A 23,191-nucleotide genomic window follows, 5' to 3' on the forward strand; every position below is an offset into this window, starting at 1 on the left:
GTGTAATGCTATGATTACAGGGCCAGCTGTTTTTTCCCTAAAGCTGGGGTGGATACCTGCAAATCTGTGGTTGTCAGTGCTTCTGAGCGAGTGTGCACATGCAGGTGAAATGCAGAGTGCTTTGCTTAAGTGAAAGAGCACTTGTTTCAGGAGGCTGGAAACAAGATATTACTGTATTCACCTCAAATTGCTTACAAAAAAAAAAGAGTCCCCACACTACCCTTAGCCATATATTATATTTGCATGAACAAAAATAGCTCATGTATCAAGTCTCTGTGCCTTGTCATGTATATATATTGGAGCTGGAAGGGTATCTTGTATGGCAAGCATGCCTGGTTCAGGACATAACCCAGAGTAGTCTGCCTTATATGGAGCACTTGAAAATTCATCACAGGTTTGCAGGGGAAAAGACCCTAGGGAAGCAGCCTTATCACAATGTCTTAAAGCTGTCAATCTTGAGATCCCCTCCACCACTGTGTTGCTATTTGTTTGCTGAGACATTGATTTCTGGGTGTAGAACATCTTAAAATGGAAACCATCAGATGTATTTTACCTGTGTTTCTAAGAACAAATGAAAAAAAAAACCCCAAACACAACGATGTTTTCTAAAGCAGAGCCCAAAAGACGTTACCTCTAACACATTCAGTGCATTCAAAAGGAAATAAATACCCAGCAAAGGTAGATGCTAGGGGGGAAAAATAATCAACATCTTCTCATTCTCTTTTTATGCAGATATTAAGTATGCACTGTCTGTTAGTGGCATAGACTGTTTTAAAATATGCAAACCAAATAGCTCATGAGTGTTTATCTGTTTTCTAGCTGAAGATATGTTGGGGTTTTTTAAAAAGAAAATGTGAAGAGACTAATTTTATGATGGAAGAGCTTAGCTTGTGGTTCTTCTTTTCACAGTATGCAGACCTGGGTTCTTCAAAGCTTCACCCCACAGTCCATCCTGCAGCAAATGTCCCCCTCACAGCTACACGCTTGATGAAGCATCCACATCTTGCCTGTGTGAAGAACACTATTTTAGGAAGGAATCAGACCCACCTTCAATGGCCTGTACAAGTAAGCATGTGCTTATAGGGTTGCATTTAATCCTTTCAAGCTGTTCCTGTACTGTGACTAGGCATTATGATCCTAAATAATGTGCTTTTACAGGCTCTGGTCTGGAGTCTGAACTAGTCTTGACACACTCGTAATGTCACTGGCTTTGTCCACTGTACCCATGGTTACACGAGAACGGACTTTTTGAAGCCTTTTGCTTCAAAAGCTGGCATTAAACCTGCGAAGCATTTTTGTAACAAATGTAACCGATGCTCCATCTCTTGCCGCCTGCTTATGGGTGGACTCAGCCAGCAGCATGGCGTTTAAACATCCGCATCGGTGCATGCGTGGGTACCAGTGTGGGGGCTGCACACAGAGGAGACTGTGGGTTGCACTTGTCAGCGGCAGACACGGACAGAGTCCGCGTGGTACTGCTTAGTACCATCTCTTAGCTTGTTTTCAGTAGACAAGCAGGGAGAGAGCCCTACCTTTCCTATCTGCCTGGAGACAGTCATTCTTCAAGGTAGCCTCAAAACTCTGCAATGGAAACTGCTTCTCCAAACCTGCAGTAAAAACGTAGAGCTTATCCCCTTGGTGTAGGGGGAGGTAGTATAACAAGCAAATTGGGGTACTGGGAGTCCAAGGTTTAGTCGGTGGAATCAGAATTACTCATTTCGCCCTATTCCTACCATCTTTGAGCTATCCTGTGAGCTGTACCTTGAAAGTTTCTTGTTCAGCTTATGTTTCAGATACTTAGGGTCACAATTTGCATGCCCCCAGCTAGTCCCACCGAGTTTAGCACAGACCCCAGGTTTTTGCTGAGCTGGGTTTTCATGCTCTGAATGTGATTCGTGCAGTGCAAAAGTGGTTAAAAAAGACCGAAGAGGAGCTGAACTACTGAGCAGGAGCAGGTAGAACTTCCAAGGAACTTAAGTCATGGAGGAAAAAGTAGGTTTATGAATCCATGCATGCTCAGAGCCACTGGGCAATGGTGTGGAGGTGACTTCCATACTGTTTCCTTGCATAATGCAGGTGTGGCTTTGGGCATGGTAGCGGCTTTTTGTGCCTCCATCCCAGTGAATACAGATGTCCTTTCTAGCTTCCCAAGTTTGCACTTCAAAAAGTGAAAGAAAAAGTTGGAGACATGTTCTCACAAAGGAAATTGCCCTTGGCAGGTCTTTGATTGCCCGCAGGAGGCACTCGGAGCAGAATCTGGGTCCTTAAACTCTGCATTTGCTTTTCTCTAGCCAAAGGAGCATGAATCACATGGCTGTTGGAAGGTGTGCTGCAGGGAAGGAGAAGACCGCCTTAGGCAGCGTATCAGTAGCTGGTGTTGTCGGATCAAAGTGATGTGGGGGGGCAAGTCATGCAAGCACTTCTCACTTTAATAAACAGTTATGCCATAGTCTTTTGGAGTGGTAGCTAGGGTGGGTTACAGCATGAAAAAATTTGATACCAGGGCTTCTTGATGTCCATTGTGCCCCTTGGCCTGATTTAAAAAACATAGGTAAATGAGGGACGATAAGGTGCAGCATGGTATTTCAAAATGGGAATGGAGAGGAGTACTCTGAGCTCTGGAAACACACACAAAATTGGCCTTCCTGTGCAAGCAGAATCAAAGCCAGGGACTGGTGCAGAGTTATGCCAGGCTGCCAGTGTCCACAGTGTTGCTCTCTGTCACTTCTCAGGATGGATGGATACGCTTCCAGTCCGTCCTGCTGGTGAATTAGCACAGGGAAGGAGCTGCCATCCCTGAGGAAGAGGTTTATGCATGTCTGTGACCTGAGCACAGGGCAGAATTTCCAGAGGCACACAAGCAGGCTTGGTGACCTCCTCATGTTAAAAAGAAATTAAATTCCAATGCCTGTCTCCACCAGATTTCTGGTGCAATTTGAATATCCTGTACATAAAGACTATGATTTCTGATTCTGCAAATACCATGGGATTTCCTTTTTATGTTGGGGGTTTTACGCTTACTTGTTCGGGTTTTTTTAAAGTTTGTTTGGGGGTTTTAATGTTTGGATGGGTTTGATTCTGGGTTTTGGTGGTGGGGTTTTTTTTGTTTTGTTTTGAAAGCTTACTATAAGCTAGTTTAAAGTGCAGGCACGGTGCCTGAAGCTGTATGAGGATATGGCTTGGCAGAGTACCGAGTGCTTCTGGGGCAGGTGAGAGGTTTAATGCTGACCAAGGCACTGCTCAGTTTCTGACACCCACTGCGAACCCCAGGGCAGCAGTTGAGGATGTTGCAGCAGCTCTGCTGGCATTCACTGTTACTACCCCAAAAGCGGGATGGATTGTCTGAGCCTTCTTTGTGTGCTTCAGTCACCCTTGCTTTCCCTGTGCATCCTTTCTTGGGATCTAATCCATATGTATTTGTGCTGAAGGTGATGAGGAGGGCCCCTGTGCTGCCCTAGCTCAGCTGCAGGGGTAGTACATTTTGGAAGGGGCAGTAAAGAGTAGGTAGCAACACTAGTGTTTTAAACCAGTCCAACTAGATCTGGAAGGGAACATCACATTGTGAACTGAAACACAAGCAAGACAGACTTGAGTCATGAGGGTAGAAAAATATTGCAAGTTTTTGATATGTTTTTATTATTTATTACAGCAGAAGTTAATAATATTCATAGGATTCCCTCAACTTGAATCTCTTTAATTTTAGAGAATACATCAATGTCTGGTTTTAGGTCTACACCTGCCAAGTCCCCTTGCCAGTTGGGATAGCTGTAAAATCACATTTTCCTAATTTAAAGCGAATGCTTTTCAGTCCCAAGCTGCATGAGTCTCACCACCACCACCAGCATCACTGAAGAAAACTAACTGCTACACCACCGTCAACTGCTCAGTTAAGAGTGTGTGTGTGTTAGATAAATACATTTTGATTTTTCCAGTTCCTTAAGCTTGTTTTATAAGTAATGATTGGTAATTTTGAAATTAATAGTGCTGTGATGCAGTCTGAAATAATTGTTGCCCTCAGCCAAAAAATGTTCCGTCTTGATGGGCGTTTGAGAATGCTCGTAATATTATTATGTATCTTCCAGGAAGTAATTGTGCTTTATTTCTTCTTAACTAAGTAATCCTAGCTTCAGTTCCTTGCACAACATCTCTTTAAAATGAAAACATAGTTACACCCTTTTTTTCACCCTCCCATCTCTCACAAGTAACCCTACTGCTGTTCAGAGCATCCTGGGGAAATATTTTTAATAGTATGACACGTGGGACAAACTGAAGATTTTATAATATTTATTGTAATATTCTACTGGAGAAAAGCTTATAGTTGACTTTGAGTGCGTACATATATATATATGTATATAAATTGTATCTCAAGGATAATTTGTCTCTCAGGTTATACCTTTAAAATATGTGCATCAGCAAACAAGAGCTTTGCTGTCCCTCAAGAAAAGTATCTTTGTCTTCAGAAAGTATTTGCCTCTGGTCAGTAAATTGTGGTGCAGAAGGGGTGAATTCTACCTAGTTAGGGTATAAAGTAGCAAATTATAAAAGAAATATATATGTATATGGGAAAAAAAAAAGTCAGTAGACTGAAACCTTTGTCCTTGACAAAAGGAGGTTGGCAATTAAAACAGACTTTCTTAGCAGACCTAGCCCCAACTCAACTCCCCCACACACCACACACACACCCCCCGCCAAAGGTAAAACCGTTTTTTTCTCCCAGCTGTGATTTATCAAAGTTTTACCCAAGTGAGGTTTCAGGATTCCTCAAGTAGGTCTGTAGACTACTGAAGACCTTTCTCTAAGCCCCTGTGAGAATGTTAATTTTATAGGTTATGAAGTCCCACTAGCATCAAAGCACTTGCACTGAAGTTGATGTTTTTACTCCTTCAAGAAGAGCAGCTGACTCTTCTGTACTAAGCAAGTAAAAACCTCTGGTGACGTTGCCAAAGTAAATTGCCTAGTAAATGTTTCTTGTCCCAGAGTTCTTTATTTTGTCCTAGAGTACTGGTAGCAGTAGAAGGGCATTCATCCAGTAGAAGAAAACATAGGGCAATTTAACCGGTAAAAAAAACATGTTAAAAAAACCCCTGAGTTCAATATATAACTCCACACAACGCCAGTTATTAATTTTGTAGTTTCTTTATATCAGTATGACAGTGCAGAAAATAGTCCTGACTTAGGCTGTACCTTGGTGTCGTTAGCTAAATAGCACTGTGTCCCTGTGGTGCAGGGTGGTTCTCCTCATACGCAGTGGTTTGAAATGTTCACAGAACAAAACAAAGTTGATCTGCCGTTTCTTAAACTAACTTAGCTTTTGTCTTCAATGCTTTTCCCCTGAAGGAAAAAAAAAAAGGGGATTATTTATTTCCTCTGGCAGCAGGTTTCTCATTGAATCGGAACAGCTTGAGTTGAAATCATGATAACGTTTTATCGGTGTTACCAGTTTTATAGACTTAAAGGGGAGTAGGAAAGGGAAATAGAGGAAAATGCTTCTGGTTTATAAGGTAATTTCATTTTTGCAACGCTGCCCGTTTTAAATAACGAATTTAAAATAACAAGTTTAATTATCACAACAAAATGAGAAGACGACAGCTTAAAACAGCCTGTTAAATTCATACAGGTTCCTAGCTGGTGGAGCTACTTGTTGGGCTCTTTTCAAGGAACTGCTCATGGGTTTTGACAGCTTCATTCAAACTACAGGGGAGTGTGTTACCTTCCCTCCTCTACCTCCCTTGGAAAAATCCCAGCCTTTGCTGTATAGCTTCTGGTGGTGTTGTGGCTAAAATCCATCCTGGCTTGCTTTGTTAATTTTTTCCCTTTCTTCCTCATTCATTAGCTTTCCCTGAATATAAAACTTGTGGATCTCATGTATGAGATTCTTGCTTGTCCTTTTGCATTGTCTTCAGGGTGTATCTGCAGCTTACCCTTCATCTCCAACACAAGCCTGTTAAACATAAAAAGCTTCCAGCACCTTCTGCAAGTAAGCAGTCCTGAAGGTATCTCCTTTCCCAGCAGGACAAAGGAAAACAGCTCGCCTTTTACAGGAGCTCTGGTACCTCTGCAGCAGCTGTTCCTCCTTGGATAGCCTTGCCAGCACCACATTGCTATCCTGAGTGGGGAGTCCTGGCGAAATAAGCAAGCACAGTGTGGCTAACCAACTGTGATACAGCTTGGCAGGGACCGAGAAGGCTGCCACTGAGTATCTGGATACAGCCATGTTTCCAGTGGCCCATGTAGATCACCATCTGCTTTGGGCTACATTTGAGTGTCTTGCTTAAATGTGATTTGGATGCCCAAGCTTAGGTTTCACAGTTGCCAAGTAGCTGATGGGGGAAGACGGGTGCACGCGGAGGAAAGATTTGGTGTCTGAGTTGAGTACCTAAGTAATGTGAGTATCCCAGCACGTGTCGTTTTTTAGGGCCTAGGGCTAGTAATATAGGGGCAGCGGGGTGAGGAGGGGGAATCTTGACCCTGGTGAAGATGACAGTGACTTGGGCAGAGCAAGGATTTGCAGCTCCCTTTGCAGGAAGAGCAAGGAGAGCAGCAGAGGCCATGGCCGAGGGTGGAGCGCTTCTCATGTTGGCTTTGAGCCAGCCCCGTGTCTTGTCCTCCTGTGCAGGTGGCTGCATCCCAGTACAGACCCTTTGAGGTGAGGTGGGAGAGCTCAAAACAAATGTCCATTTTCCCAGTTCTTCAGGTGCTGCTGCAACCGGTTCCCATGTACTTTCTGGCACGTGAGCAATGGGGCACCTCTTTTCAGCCTAGAGGGTAGTAGAGAGTAGGATGACTGATAATACTGTTTTTACCATGTGTTTTTCTCACTTTACAAACCAGGACCCCCCTCTGCTCCTCGGAGTGCCATCTCAAATGTTAACGAGACTAGTGTCTTTCTGGAATGGATTCCTCCTGCTGATACTGGTGGAAGGAAAGATGTGTCTTATTATATTGCATGCAAGAAGTGCAGCTCACACTCAGGTCTGTGTGAGGCGTGTGGCAGTCATGTCAGGTACCTCCCCCAGCAAACCGGCTTGAAAAACACCTCTGTCATGATGGTGGATCTGCTTGCTCATACGAACTATACCTTTGAAATTGAGGCAGTGAATGGAGTGTCCGACCAGAACCCCGGAGTCCGGCAGTTTGTGTCTGTAAATGTAACCACAAACCAGGCAGGTAAGTGGATCTTCAACCTGGGGAAATGTCTGGGGTGGGAGCCCAAGCCAGTCAGACCTGGTGCAGACCTCCCTTTGAAATGGGTGGAACCCCAGCGTGGAGGCCTGGACTGTGGCCTTTTCAAATATGTATGTGGGGGTGGTTGTGTCTCATAGGTTATAATTACTGCAGTCTTCAGCATGTTTCCTCCCAGCAGGACATGCTTAGAATTTGTGGCTTTTTCCTTTTACACTAAGCTGCTTGGAGGTCCCTCCACTTCTTTGCATTTTGGTGTATCCACCCACTGAACCAGAAGGAAAACAGTTGCCTCTCCTGTCGGGAAAGGGAAATTTCTAGGAGTTCATTTAGATTCCAAATGCCAGTGGTTAAAGTGCCCTAACTTCACAGTTAGCCTAAGAAAATTGTTCTGAGTGGAAAATTGTTCTGAGTGGCTTTAGGAAATTTAATTCCTTTTCTGCACTGTGGTGCTAAAGTGACTGGGTGCTCAGGCTGGTGAGACATTGCTACTGGTTCTCCAGCAAGGTAGGGCTGAGGTGTCATTGCATACTATGTCCTTCTTGGTTTTGCGCTGTACAGGCAAAGATCATGTAGACTGGTTTGTTCTTTTGTCCAGGGCTCAGATCTGTCTGCCCTTCCCTTTCCCAGTGGCTGAAAAGAGCTCTCACCTTGGAGTTGCTGCTGTCCCCTGCCATTTGGAGGTGTGATGGGAGGCAAAAACATGATTACATATCCTTCTGTGCACATCAACACATCAGGCACATCACATGGCTTCTGTTAGCCCTGGAGACCTTCCTATCCTTCTCTTGTCCCTCGTGCTGTGTGTTTTAGGGTCTCTCCCTTTATCTACCTGGCTTGCTTGCTGCCATTTAATTCAGGGCTCCCCAGTGCCACTTGTCTACTGTGGAGCCCTTCCAGGAAAGTGAACCAGTGGCATTTGGGATCATGAGGTCTGTGCTATCGGATCACCGGGTCCACCCTTTGCCTTCTCCTTACAGACAGGGCTCAGCCAGAAACCCCAGTGTGGTGTGCAGCAATAACAGCTAGATGGAGGTTGGCAGATCCTCACTGCAAAGCGGAAAAATGCTGGCTGGAGCAGGGCTGCGTGTCATTCCCGCTACCCAGGTGCACATGTGTGGGCTTGGCAGCCAGCAGCAAGAGAGTGCAATTGCATCGCACTTCATCAGATACATGTCCTGGTAATTAGACTAGATTGTTGAAACGTTGGACAAATCATTCTGATATATCTCAAGGAGAGGAAATAAAGGCATGCCAGGGCTGCTGCTGATGGATGTGGCAGGAAATCTTCTGGAGGAACATCAGTGGGTGGCAGTATGACACCTGTAGAAGGCACCTGTTTAATGCAGATCAGTAGGTGTCAGGGTCCTAACGCTGTTTACTGTTTTCCTGTTGTGAAGGCTGCTGGCAGTAACTCTGTTGTTGGAAAAAGCATATTTTCCTTTTAGTGGGTTTGCATTAGTATTTAATGGCTAGCATCAAATTTTCCCTGATGTGCAGAGTTAAATCCACATAAACCTCAGTAAATGTAGCTGCATGGGAGGAGGTGATACATTGCTGATCCATGCAGACTTGAGGAAATGGTCCTGGTTTGCAAGTTATGTCCCAAACGCCCCATATTTGCAGCAGGATTTATTCATGTAGCTGCCTTCCTGTGCATCAGGCCAGGAGTAAGCCCCTTGCACAGTTACCACCTCCAGCCTTGTACTGAAAGGTCTGTTTCAGGAAATGGTAGACCTGTGACAAACGTGGCTCATGCTAAGGACAAGCGGGAATGTGTACCTTCTGGTTCAGTCTCGCTGTTTACCCTGGTGGAGCTGCAATCAAGGGAGATAACAGGTCAAGCCATGAGTGTTTAATTCAGTGTGGTGTTGAAATCACATCTGTATGCTCTTGTGTTTGATTCAACAGGAGGTTGAATCAAACCTTTGTCCAAAGCAAGGAGTGGTGACGGTATGTTGGCTCTCTGGCTGGTCCCACCACTGGTTCAGGAGGAGAAGCAGGCCTGTCTGCTGGAGCTCTAATAGCAAGTGTGCTTCCTAGCAATGTGTTGTTTTGGTACTCTCAGGGGTGATCATCATTTTTTCCATGCCAGAAATAAAGCAGCCACAGAGGGGGACTTTGGAAATCAGACTAGCTGCCAAGCATGGAAAGTGGTTATCTGTTTTCTTAAGCTGTCTCCAAAAAGTGTCCTTTGAGGAAAGTAATGGAGGTGTGCAGGTGGAGTGGTCCAAGCCTGGCCATGCCCAAACATGCTGGATATTTCTCTCTGAAAAAGCCTCACCTGCAGCTATCCTTTCCCAAATAAGAGCAGGCAGGGCACATGGGGCTTCAGGGAGTCTCAGCCCACTCATCTTCCCCCTGAAATTACCACCACAAGAGGCAGCTCTGCGGCCTCATCCTTTCCCTCACACAGTTTTTCTGATGGTGTGATTATATTTTTATGAAGGCTGGCATAATGAGATTGAGTCACTAAAAGTAGTGACACAAGGCCAACTACAGCAGTAGGAGAAATCCTGCTACAAGAACTGCTGGCTGTGGAAAATGGAAAAGTGGCATGCTGTGGGATAGGTCTGGCTGCTGGAGTCCCACTGGCAGGTATTCACTAACCCAGCACTGCAGAGAAATGCCAGTGTCTCTTTTGTTGGTTTGGCTTTTGTCAGTCCCAAAAAGACCATGCTAATTTCAGGACTGCAGAGAATGTGCAGGCAGCAGGGTGCTGGGCACACCACCTCTTCTGTGCATGGGAGCTTTTTGGCAGCAGAAACTACCTCAGGTTTGGGCTTTCGAAGGGATTGCTTCCTCAAAAAAATGTGGTTTTCTCCAAAATAATTCGTCTCCCTTCCTCTCTCCCCAATTTAAAATAATGAGAAAAAGAATTGTAACTGGCAATCAGTCTGGCATGTTCAAACTGATGTAATTTTCCTCTGAACTTTTGAAATCAGATTTGGAAATACAGCAAGGGAACAGTAACATTTTGGGCACAAGAGGAGGCAGATCAATTAATCTTAGCTGGTGACCCCAGCATGCTTCTGCATCCCCAGTCCCTGGGGACCTGAGAGTAGTCGGGATGGGACCGGCCCGCTGCAGGACACAGTGGGCTTAGGCTCTGGATACAGGACTAGTTCCACTGTTGCTTTCTTGCAGTCCCCAAACCTGTGCTGTTTCTGTGGGATTTTGCAGATGTTTTCTGCTGGAAAACATACATCTAGAAAAGGTGAGCGATGCCACAAGCCAGGGGAAGTGGAAAGTGTGCTGGCCTCCATTGTGACTACCCTCGAGCTGCTGCAGGCAGGCAGAGGGCCTGATTCCCTTTGGAGGCACATAGGTTGGCCAAAGCATGGTTCTCCCCTGTGGGATTGCTGCAGAATATGTGCCCAAGGGACCTCCCAGCACAGATGGCAGGGAGCCATCTGTAATGCACTCTCACAGCACATTAAAAAGCGTGTCTCATGCGTGTGGGCTGGAACCCAGTGAATAATTCATAAGTGGCAATGATAGGATTGAGTTAGCCATCCTGTTCTTGTTCATGGTTTTGCTCAAGTTTTTCCCATTTTTGAAACAGCCACCTATTTAGATAGTTTCCAGAGGGCAGTCTGTGTGTGCCGTTAATATTGAAGTTTGCGTTTCAAGTGACAACCGTGTGACAATTTTTTTTTCTCGGTGATTTCACCAAGCCGGAGAATTAAGTAAAGCTGTCACTCTAGACAGAGATGTGCATCTCCCTTGAGGTCTTTTGTCTTACCTACCCTGTATACAGAAAGCACCTACCATGACGTCTTGGTCAGAGATGTGTGTCTCTTAATGGATCCATAGGGAGCAAGCAGTTGCAATCCGTGATTGCCTACACACCCACTGTATCATCATAGAAGCACACTGGGAACATGCAACGTTTAAAACTTTTCTAGGCTTAAAACCTGCCAGGACTATTCACTTTAAGACACCCTAAACAGCAGAGTGATTTTCTTTGCTTTTCATTTCCAGCATCCCCCTTGCTGAGCATGGCTTCAGGCATGGAGCTGGCCTGGAGGTGGGGGGTGTGAGAGCAGGCCGGTTCTCCTGCTGGCATCCCAAATGCCACAGTCTCCTTTATACTTAGGCTTTATCTGTCTGTGTTTCCAGATAAGCCAGCTGCCTGTTTAGTGTTTGAAAAGTCAGAAGCCAGCATTCATTCCCTTTCTGTGACCTGTATGATGTTTTCAAGCCTTTTTGGGGGAAAGAGGAAGAAAGATCCGGATGTGCTTGTTGACAGAGGAGGAGTTAATGTGTCTAATGCCTCAAGGAATCTGCATGCCTGAGGCCAAACCAGAGATACAAGTTGCATCCTGTGGTGCAGCAACACTATTGAAGCAAAGGTGTTGGAGGACAGGACCTGGCAACTGGTACTGCTGGCTGGGAGGCATGGCTAGATTGTTGCTTGACCAAAGAAAACACTAGATGCTTGGAGCAGCTGGAAAGCTCTTGGAACAGAAGGGTGTACTGAGAGCTGTGATCCTTACTCTGGTTGTGCAGGCTGGGATGCTGCAGTGAGGATGGACCAAGGGAGAAGGTGTTTTCCTTAGCACTGGGGATGGTACCAGTCCTTGAAAAGCAGCCAAGGGCAATTCAGAAAGGGAAACCTGTAATGTGGAGCTTGTTGCAATCTTATGTCAGCAGCTGCATGCTCTTGAAACTGATAGACTGCAGCCCTGCACAGTCTTGGAAAAAAAACCATCAGAATATGAGGCAAAGAGATGGTTGTGCTGGGAAGCATGTTTTCAGAGCTTGCCTTTGGCAATAGACAAGTTCAGGTCCTGTAAGGTTAGAGATCTGCTTCTGGCAACTTTCAAGTCTCACAGGCTTGTTTGGTTTGACTTGGGGAGGTGGGCAGCTTATTATTTTCTTTTAGAATAACAAAAAATTTCCAAGAGGATGCTCCAGTAAATGCAGCATGTTGCACCCATCTCATGTGAGAAGCAAGACTGGTTTTGCAGCTCTGCTTTTCCACCAGAACTGCTGACCTCTAGGGCCTACAAAAGCCTAAGGAGGTGCTTATTTTTTGAAAACTCTTTCCACAACCAAGGTGATGAGGAGGGTTTGCCTGTAAACATCCATTATAACAGTATTTGATCCACTGAGCTGCATCATCTCCCCAGCAGTGGATACCATAGAAGGCGTATGAGCACAAGGCAGATACATACTGATGCTTCCTTAAAGTGCTCTCCAACCTCCAGGGACAACCTCTTTGTGCTTTATAGCCCTTAATGGATTTTTCTCCCATGAATTTGTCTAATCATTTTATGAAGTCTGAGAAAATTTTAGCAGCTGCAGGCAATCCTATATGAATTCAGTATGTCTGATAGTTCAAGCTGTGCTTTGGATTCAGGTTGGTCAGAGAGGAGGTATTAATGGCATGAATAGAGGATTTAAGGCTTGCAATTGCCCGTCTATTTGGAAAGCACTGTAATTTAGAGATGCCACTGTAGTTTCCAGTGCGTTAACACAGGTATTGCAGCATCCTTGGAACACTTCTTAAAAGTAAAGCGTAACCTTTCATAACAGGATAGATGAATACAGGAGTATTTTAATAAGCAGAGGCAAACTAGTACTGCCTTAAAAGCCATGGTCTTCATTTAAACCTGGGTACACGCCACACTGTGGTGTGTGGCAGCATGGCTGCACCTTGCAGCAGAATCCTTCTGCTCACTGTGGACAATGCTTGATATCTGAGAAGATGTGACAATGAGTACTGAGCTGCCAGTGAGGGTTCAGGCAGAAAGAGAGAATAATTTCATTTGTGAAGTCCCATGCATATGTTGGTAATCAGCGTCAAGTACTTTGCTTTATTTTTGAGTCGTGGTCACATGTAATCAGAGAATGTAACTGTAGGTTGTTAAAAAACACACACTCTGGCAAAGCAAGGTAAAACCTGAAAGCCAGTGTCGCACAAAAGATTTGTTGTTTGAATTTTTTTGTGATAGCTGCATTTATTCTGAATGCAAAATCTTCATCCGCTGTCCTTTTCCAGAGTCATGAGTTCACCCTGGCCCAGATGGCTGGGTGTCTGCTACCAAATGAATTATGGATCAGCTGAATGTTTTACAGTTTTATTTATAACTCCCCAGTCGGTAATTGCTGCTTTTTCATAGTTGTTACAAGCCTTTTTGTTATACATGGAGTATTAGAAATAGAAGCTTGAATATTGAAAGAATTCTTTGAAATATGAAAAAAAATCCCCCAAATTACAATATGACTTTTAGTTAGAGGTCATTTTTATTCTTGAAGAATGTGAGACAACCCTGTTGTTGATACAGGACGACATTAAAAGATGAAATAAAAAGCATTTTCCTGCATCTACAGACAGACCTTTTGATTTTGACGTGGAATTAAAACATCTGATTTATAGATTAAAATAAAAATAGTAAGGAATCGTCATCACCATCCATCCTCCTCATAAAACAAGGGAAAGAGAAAGATGCTGAAGTTCTCACAGTCAGATTCAGTCGATGACATCTACTGCGTCTTTTACAGAAGGGTGCAGGCTTTACCATCTCCCAGCGGCAGCGAGACAAATATCTTTATGGTAAAGTGATTAGTCTCCTTCAAACCATGCTTCTTGTGAGGCGGTCGCATGAGTGACGATAAGCAAATGCCAGGTTACACCTGGGGAGATTTTATCCATGGACTGCATCGATGGTGCCGTTCAGCTGGGTACAAGAGCTGCCCAGAGTACCCCACCTGAGGTGCTGCAGCCAACAGGGTTGACACTGATTGCTCTGTAACATCCCAGAGCCACTGGGGTCACCGCTGGCAACGTAGCCTCAGGATTAGGGTAAAGGAACAGAGATTGGGCAGCCTGAGTCTAGATTTTGAGAGGTGTATAAGGAGAAAATATTGATATTTTTCAAAAAACATAGACTAGGCTGTGCTGTGATCGGACATGGTAAGAGTTTCACAAGGTCAGAGCTGTAAGAAACTTGTGGTTTTGCAGAGCACCACTGATGTTACGTTGCAAGAGTGATAGTGCTGGTTTAAAATTTCATTTCCCATTTTGATGGCATATTTTTAAAGGATTGCCAAGTAATCTTATATTAATCTAATCCTAATCACCTTAAAATACAGTCTTCAGGGCCAAGGAGTTCTCTTTGTATTGTGCTGAGCACAGTACTTGGCAGAGAGCAGAAGTAAAGCATCTAAAATGGTTTGACTACTCAGATGACATCAATGTATAGATTTTTTTTCCCATGAATGCAGCTTCTGAATATTCCTGCTAATAAAATCCTATTCAGCTCTTTAGCGTCAGTCTGCAAGCTGATAATTCCTTTTTCTGATACGTTATTTCTCAGATTTTAGTACAAAAAGTAGTTTTACATTTTTAACACTCTGCATAGATGATACTTCAGAAAGTGCTCTTAAGACACCAGGACTCAAAATCAGCCAAAAAGGTATGTAAAAATACTTCCACTGCTGTTAGAGAAATAGCAAGGGACTCGCAGGCATTTAATAAACATCCCACTTGCTCTCTGGCTGCGGCTTCTTTACTGTACCAAGCAAGTTCGTTATAATAATCTCCCTCAAAAGTTAAATATAGCAGTGGAGGAGCCAGAGTAGTTTGAAGCATTTATGTTTCAGTAATTGTGCATTGAGTGAGCCGTGCTATAGAAACACCACTCAGGGTATAGTGCCTTCACAGGGCATTCCTCCTTTCCCATGCGACTGTGGTGCTGATAATACCAATTTGAGTGAGCACAAAGGTACAAGTACATACGTGGCAGCATGTACACATTTATGTGTGTGCACACATGCAGGACACATGCTAGGCAAAAGACGGAGGTTATCCACCCTTGCTTTACGTGGATATCTGTGACAGCTTTGTAAAGCTCACGCTGTTCAGATGCATTTCACTGTCGCTGCCCTTGTACCAAATTGCATTGCAAGCCAGGCCCACATTCAGAGAGGGTGGCTCTCTGTGCTGCGAGGCCACCTGACAGTTTGCTGTCCCTATTTTCCTCTTGACTGCCTTCTTTTGCCTTGAGCCTGACCTCTTCTTAATAATCAGTTTGTAATTTATATATTTATTTGTTCATGTGGCCAGATTTTTTCCCCTCGGTTGCTGGTGCACCTGGTGTCTGCGCCCACAGAACAGGCTGGCTTCTGCATCTCGGGAAGGATTTTGCTGTATCCAAGTTGAGTTCCAGTTCACTATGTGCATGAATTACAGGCTCCCAATTAGTATTTAGCAGTATTAGGCTGAAATGCTTTTCTCCCCTCAGTTGCTTGTTATTGGAGAGGCATGTTTTAGCGAGACTAGGAAGGTTTTTCCACATCTTCTGCTGTGGTTTCTATTACAGTGCTATTCAACAGCAAATCCCTTGCTTGATCCTCAAAGGACCTCTGAAATGCTACTTCTGGCACTTGTATTTCTTGCAAAGGGTTAATGTAATAGCAGTAAGAGGGCTGGCAAGTGTATGGGCAGGGGAGGGGGGAGACACTGACACTGGAGAGCTCTACCTGGAGAGCCAAGAGCAGTGCCAAGCTGACAGACAGCCCAGCAATAAACCTTATTTCTTCCACAGCAGCTGGGCCAAAGTTCAGCTACATGCAAATACTACAAAAAGCTCAAGAGTTGGAAGGCTTTAATTAAAATGCACTTCAGATGTGCTCATTTGCTGGCATGGTAGAATGCTTTCTGCATCTCATGGTCCTGGAGGAGCAGGCCTGATCAAAGCGAGTAACTGATGGGATTTCTGGCTAGATCAGTACAATAGAAATCACCAGAAGGAAAGCATTATTATTTATTTATTTTCCTGCATCCCCAGAATACGGAGTATGATCAAAAGGCCCTGTACAAATGGATGTAGGACACCCATTGGCTACGGCGGTGCCGGGTGAGGGATTTTCTGCTGCAATGCAGCATTGCTCTTTGCTGAGAGGTCCCGAGCACGCCGGCCAGATCCTATAAGCGCTTTGGCTTGGGCAAGCCTTGGAGAGAGCACTGCTTGGTAGAAATTGATGGGAAAAGTTGTAAACTCTCTTCTGCATTTGGTGAAGTCCACCCTGTGGGTTTTGGACAGGGGTAGCAGGCAAGTGAAGTGGTAGAAAGGACCTTTTGCTCCTGAAACCTTAGCTCTGCAGGGCAGTTGGCAGAGAGAGATGAAGATGCCTCAAAAGCAAATTTGCAGAATTAGGTGGAAAATGCCAGAGGAGGGCACCAGCACCTACACGCTGCCTTCCCAGGAATCTACATTGGAATTACCCCCCCACCCCACCCCCCCCCCCCGCGCCTACATCCTGCTGTGCAAAACTTGTGCATCTCTGCTGTTTGCCTGTAAATCAGATGGGAAAAAAAAGCAACGTTGAGTCAGGTAAAAGCAGAAAACTGGGCTTGCCCTCCCTCCTTCGATTTGCAAGGGTTTATTGGACCTGCGTGCAATTCCCTCATAGCTTCTTCCCAGCTTTCTGCAGTCTGCCTCAATCCAAGGAGACAAAGTGGTCTCAGCCAAGTAGAGTATTAATTGTGCAGTCTCCTGAGTTGTCTTTCACAGTTCAGCATTTGTGTGGCTTACTACAGGGGACTGATCTGTACCGCACTGTTATCCTGCCATCGCCAGGGCTCTGCCTTCCCCACGATGGGTTGCTGCCTTGGATCATTAAACCACGCAGCTCCATGGTTCTGCCTTGTACTCCTGAGGGGTAGCACTAAGAGTGTGAAATCGCTCGCTGACCTTGCTGGAGACTTAGTGTGAACCTCTGAACGCTTGGCCGTGCAAGGACAGTTTCCACAGAGAGGTGCTCTCACCCAGTTCAGTAAACTGGAAGACTATCGCTGCAGAAATGAACAAGTTATTTAATTTATTGTACATTTCTTTGTACCAGGTGTGACGCAGTCACTACAAGGAGATGGAAAGGAGCTGGAGGATGGCTGGGCAGGGATGCGCATGAGGGCACAGACCCATCTTCGCCTTTTCCAAAATAGCAAAGCTGGGTGTGCATGAAGGACAAAATGCCCTGTGCTTTCCACAGGGCTGATGAGGACACAACCCTCTGCTATGTGTTGGCTGAGGCTTCGAGGGGGACTTCTGCCAGGGTCAGATAGCCTTGCAGGGCTTCGAGTGCTATTTACATCCCCTGCAGAACATCTCTATAAAACAAAACAAATTGCCATAAAGTTGTCAGGCAGTTGATAGGTATTGCTTGTGCTCAAATAACAATTGTGCATCTGTCATGGCTTCACACTGTTCTGTATCTTCTGATACTAGTCAACGAATGATGACTGCTATTTTAAATGCGGTTTGTATAGTGTCCGGTTCTTCATTTAGGGCAAAATATGGATGGAAAATACATGTTCATTATGCAAATGAATACAGTAAATAAATGCAAGTTGGCTCAGCTTTCTTGTATCCAGACCTGATGGATACAGCATCATTGGAAGGGGTGCCTAATGTCAGTAAATTGCTATTTTATTGCCTACAGCTTATGCACTGCCTTTCATCAGGGAGGTTTTTCAGGCATCTGGTTTGTTGATGGGGAAACTGAGGCATGGAGCATTGGTGTGACTGGCTAGAGGGCATACGCCAGGGCTGGGACTCCTCTTGCTGCTCCTGTGCCCCTGCTGAGCCTTTCCCATAGGGCTGGAGCCCTGAGCTGCATTGGAGATGTTTCCTAACCTGTTTGCCAAATTGGCTTTAAGAGCAGGTAAGAGCGGCTGGTCAGAGTCCACTGGAGATGGGCTGACAGGTGGCTTGTTTGATTTTGGGCTTTTTGGGTGGGGGTTTTTCTCCCCCTGAATTGGTTTCAGTATTACTGTGGTTTCAATTTCACTGCAGCATGAAAAATAGAAATGTCAATCAACAGTATATTCATCCAAAGCGCTTAGTGAGCTGAAGTGTGCTGAATAGCTTGGGGAAAAGCGTGGCATGGGGGCTGTTTGCTCCCAAATCTTAATTGCAGTAGTGACAGTTCCCTTCTTCCCTCTTTTACACCACAGTCAGGAAAGGCAATCTTTGATCTGAGTCCAGCTGAGTGCAAGGTATTGCCTGCAATACATTTGGTTGGTGAACTGTGCTTTGTCTGCTAAAAGCAGAGCTGTTAATAATGTGACAGCGTCCATTCCAAGTGGTTGCAAATTCCAGTACCCAGGGGATTAAATGCAACTACAATCCCTATCCTTTTGACTTTCTATCCAGCAGGAGAGCAATTGCTACCTCTTCAGTAAATATGCTGGGGTTTTTTTGGCCTTTGGCAGTAATAGTATTTAGAGTAGCTTGGCAACTATTCACTGTTGAGGGTCCAACAAAGGCACTTAACAAAATCAAGTGATAGCAGTAATGAAGTGCTAAAGACACTGACACTTTGTTTATCCTCTTGAGAGCTTAGCAAAGATTTCAGCGGCTTCTCCCCCTTCCTCTGCTTCCCTTAACTGTTGAACTTGGATCATTAGACAGCATCTGACAGGGGCTTGTGAGGGGCTGCCTCCCAGCCAGGGGCATCACCGCTCAGGGCTGCGTCAGGCTGTCCTCCCCTGGGATGCTGCGGTCCGGGGCGGCACATCCCTCTGCTCCCCAGTCCCCATGGCTGAGCCCCAGGCAGGTGCCCGAGGGGCTGCACGAGTGGTTTGCTGGGAGAATATTCAAGTACCTGAAGTACGGGGCTATCGGGTCTCCCGCCTCCGTGTCTCTGGCTCCAGCTGCGCTGCCTCATAGAAGTAATGATGTACTTCTGTGGACAGGGCATGCACGTGGCTTCTAACCCCTCGGACCCTGGCAGGTCTGCGCCCTTTTCCATAGCAGGAGAGATGCGATGCCACATCCAGAGCAGTGCTCCAGCATGCACAGCAGCCACCACCTCCCTTTGCCACGTGGGTGCTTGAAAACGTTAAGAGATGCCTCGAGTCAGACGTTTTTATAGATGCTGTTTGGCTGAATCTAGGAGTGTTTTCCGCTCTGAGAGAAGCAGCAGCTATTTTTCACAGACCAAATTAAGCCACCTGTTGGGTTAACTGGGCTTCATTTGGTCCCTGGGCAGCCCTACACAACCTTTAGGGCCCAAAGGAGGCTTTGAAGTACCACTGAATTTCATTGCTAATGTCTCAGTCGTTTGCCCTGAATGGAAGAGGGTATTACTTTTCACTCGCAGGCAAGAATAAACTCCCCAGATTGCACGACATAATCCCTCTTAAAGGAGAGTTAAAAGCGCTGTCTTTTAATATAAGATGGGAGGAGGCAAGAAACAGAAAACCTGGTGCAGAGCTGTGCCCAGGACTCCAGCTCTTCTCAAAAGCACTGGATGTTGTTCAGTCCTTAGAAACAGAATAAATCAGATGAAAGGAAAGGAGCTGGTGACAGGGTGATACATGTGTTGGAGAAGGGGAGGGAGTGGCGAAAGAAAAGCACATAATGTGGGTGACTTTAATTATGTGGAAGGTGGGAAGATTGACTTCCTCATCCTGAGCAGGGTGTGAGAGAAGATACATTAGTCTATATTCTACCAGGGGTTGATGAGGTCTTCTCGAAGATGTTAGTAGCTACTTGGGAAGAAAAAAGGCGCACTAGCTGGCAGTATTTATGAGAGCTTTAATTACATTTCACAGACTGAGTTCCAATTAGAAGGGAAGGGCGGGGGGGGGGGGGGCGGGGAGAAGGGGAAAGAAAAGATGTACAGCATGTGTTAAGAGCACTGTGATAAATCTGTGACTAAGGATAATGGTAAACAAGGTAACTGTACATCATGGCATCAGTTGCACACTTAGAATTTTAGGTGTTTATTCCAACTTCCCTTCCCACCCACACCATCCCATCATAAGCAAAATGCTCATAAAGGGGTCAAACACAGGCCTCCGTTACTCATCTTCCAAGATGGAAGTCAAAGATCATTTGCAATTGCTGCGATACAAGGTTATTACTTTTTTTTTTTTTTGCCAAATCATTAACTGTATCATAAACAGCGCTCCAGAAAAGGCAGACAGAGACAGATCACAACATTTGTCTCTGTGCTTGTGTGAACAGTGGGAAAATACTGCTATCATTAGTGCATCCTTTCACGTTGTGTTTAATGCTGCAGGTTCCCACACTTAGAATCATAGAATGCTTTGGACTTGGTTCACATTATACTTGTTCCAATCTCACCTAGCCAGCTTCTTGCCCAAATGACCATGGTGTCTATTTATTTTGATGTCAGGAGGTAGCACTGAAAGGGGAGATAAATTGTTCAGCGCTGGTTTAATTCTCTTCCCACTGTAGTCAACCAGGGACTTTGCCGTTTCCTTCACTTCAAGGACAGTACCTCCATGTCTGAGTGGCTTTGGCACAACTCTCATTACAGCCCTCTCATGGACCTTGGAAAGAAGCTTTTCTGTACTCTTTACTCGTGGTGTGAGCTGTTTGCCAGTATCTCCACAGACGATGCAGGTAAGAGATGTGTTTTGTCTAATGACATCGGCGTTAAGGCACAGGGAATACCTTGGATCTTGTCGTGGTGTTAATTAAAGTAAAGGTAGGTCTGCAAATAGCTTGTTACAAACACTGAAATCCTGGCTGGAGAATAGCAGGAATTTGCTAGTGAGATTGCTGTCATTTCAGATAACATAATTCCTCCCACTGATTAATAAAGGGGCTAACAGTGTTTCTCAATAGCAGTGAAATGGCTGCGGTGAAGCCCTGGCAATGCTTCATCGAATGGTAGTTTTTGCTTTTCTGTAATTGCACGATCACACTTGGAAAGATGGAATGGATCAAAGGAGAAAGCTCCCTTTTCTTTGGTGATGCTGAAACCAAAATCCTTGTTTATTTAAAAGTAACTGTGTCATGAGTAAGGTGTGATGGAGTATAACTGTAAAATTCTTATTTGGTAATTAGTGTCTTGCAGCCATCTTAATGCTGTTAAGAAACAGGCATAATTGCACACAGGATACGTATATTTATTATGGGAGCTGGCACTTCAGACCATTAGGAAGTATCTGTAGCTTTGCTGTATGCTACACATAGATTAATCTAGTTTAGGAGACTTAAGAGCCTGTCAGAGATGCTTCTGAGTGGTTGTACTGTGAAGTGGTAGGAGAGCACCTGGAGAAGGCACCAGATGTTTCCCATAGCCCTGCTACGATAACATTGTAGGTCTCTGATATTCATGCATTTCCAGAGGTTTGCTGGTTGCTGACTGCAGTATTCACCACTGCCTACTTTAAATACACACATAAAAGAAAAAAAAAAATTGGTGAGGGCCAGGAGGGAGTAGGGTTCATCTCCATTTGAGCTCTGTCACATAGGGTATTTCTGCACGCCAGCATGAGAGGAGAGAAACCTGGACTCCTGGGCGCTTCTGGGAAGAGGCTTGCCTATGGGATAACCCTAGCCACGTGTCACAGGCGCCGGGCTCTGCAGCCTTAAATGAAAAAATTGTTTTCAGGGATTAAGCCTTTTCTCTTGTCAGCCCATGAAAGAAAGTATAGGTACAAGCAGGTCACTGTGGAAATAAGCAAGGCTGGAAGTTGTGGCTAGGAGTAAGACAGGAACAACTTGCCAAGGGAAGAGGATTTTCAGTAAAAGATCATCATTAGCAGCTCAGCACTTAGGGCTTTTTAATTAAATGTGTTTGGGAAGGGGTGGTGGGTAGACAAGGAGGATCTTGGGGTAGAAATTGTTTAAGCCACAGACCTAAAGCTACCACCAAAGGTGAGGTACACGTTTCAGCAGAACATGTTAACTGTGAGCCTTGCGGTGCTTTGCGAGAGACGTAAACATCCCTCCCACACCTCTTCCAGGCTGCAAAAGAGAGTGAAGTGATTTTTCCCGAGCTCACCCAACAGTTCAGCAGCAGGGCTGGGAAGAGACTAAAAGTCACCAGGGTCTGGTGGCACTCCGCTTCACTGGAGTCAAGGTTGAGCCATAAATTTAACTTAGTCTGTTTGTGTCCTCCTTTCTCCCCTGTGTTTCTTGACTTTTTAGTGCTCTGCGCAGGAATACAGGGCTAGGGGTTGAATCTTGGTGTAAATCTGAGCCCTTCCCTGATGAGGACTGCTGAACAGTACAAGATCATAGATAGGATCTCTTCCAAAATAGAAGAGTAGGAGATTTTTTCTGTGTCAATCTGCAGCTGGTCATAGGTCCCAAGCAGTCTTCTGTTTCATTCATGGCTTTGGCTACTTCAGTACCTGGAGGGATGTGTGATGTTTCCCCTTCCCTTAGTGGATCGAATTCTTGTCTTAGTTGTATGGAAGCTACTTCTGATGAAGTCAGAGAGTAGTCTCTCATGCAGGTGAATGCAAGGTGTGGCCTGATGTCTCAGGTAGATTTGATCTTGCCACTTTTTTCTCTGGATGTCTTTACAGCTGCTGCTTGTGTTTCAGTTTGGGCTCTAGAAATTTTGGCTCTAAATGAATTTTTCCCCAGGGTGTTGAGAAAGCAAGTTTCTCTGGTGAATGAAAGCGTAATTGTTTTGATTTTCATTCTTTTAACAATGCAGTGTCTTGCAGAACTGCTTTTTTCTCCACAATTTTCTGAAAATCCCTTTGCCCAGGTCATTAATATATAGTCATAGTGTATGATTTGACGTGCCTTACTGAGGAAAAGATGAAGCAGAGAGCAGCAGATTTATTATTGGGTCAGTGACTGAGATATTTTTCGAGTTCCCGGAGCTTTATCACAGTGACCATCCTGGGTCTTGTCAGTAAAGAGATGGTCTCGAGAATTAGATCACTGAGATTATAATATACTGCTGTGTTAGACAAGATTCATGGTTGAGAGAGGATATGGCATTTAAAGGCCCTTTTAAATGTCACATCCAGGCTTTAAAGGCCATAGTCTCAGAATAAACAAAAGAGAACACAGCTAGCTCCAGCAGCTTTAAAATGAGCAGCACTCAAGTGATGCCAGTGGGAACCCACAGTCCATGTTTATGCAGCAGGTATAAGACTAAGCGGCCACTGGAAGCCATGCAAGGATGATAGCGGTATCTTTCTTGAGATACAAGGTAAGATGTGCCTATGCGGTCAGCATACCTTTCATTTAGCAGGAAAAAGAAGTAAGTAATATGA

At 44.9% G+C, this 23,191-nt stretch overlaps 1 protein-coding gene across 10 annotated transcripts in view; it reads left to right on the plus strand.

Moving 5' to 3' along the window:
• Positions 1 to 23,191, plus strand: part of EPHA5 (EPH receptor A5) — a 211,508-nt gene that overhangs the window by 118,490 nt on the left and 69,827 nt on the right. For 6 of the 10 annotated variants that reach the window (XM_037381647.1, XM_037381678.1, XM_037381655.1 and 3 more), the window contains exons 4-5: positions 910 to 1,065; positions 6,832 to 7,167. The exons of 2 other annotated variants lie outside the window; for them this stretch is intronic. In XM_037381647.1, coding sequence (XP_037237544.1) covers positions 910 to 1,065; positions 6,832 to 7,167 — 492 coding nt within the window. The remainder of the gene's footprint in view (positions 1 to 909; positions 1,066 to 6,831; positions 7,168 to 23,191) is intronic. 2 more of the 10 variants (XM_037381696.1, XM_037381705.1) reach the window with 1 other exon arrangement.

This window comes from Falco rusticolus, chromosome 1 (assembly GCF_015220075.1).
Source record: "Falco rusticolus isolate bFalRus1 chromosome 1, bFalRus1.pri, whole genome shotgun sequence".
Classification (NCBI taxonomy): domain Eukaryota; kingdom Metazoa; phylum Chordata; class Aves; order Falconiformes; family Falconidae; genus Falco; species Falco rusticolus.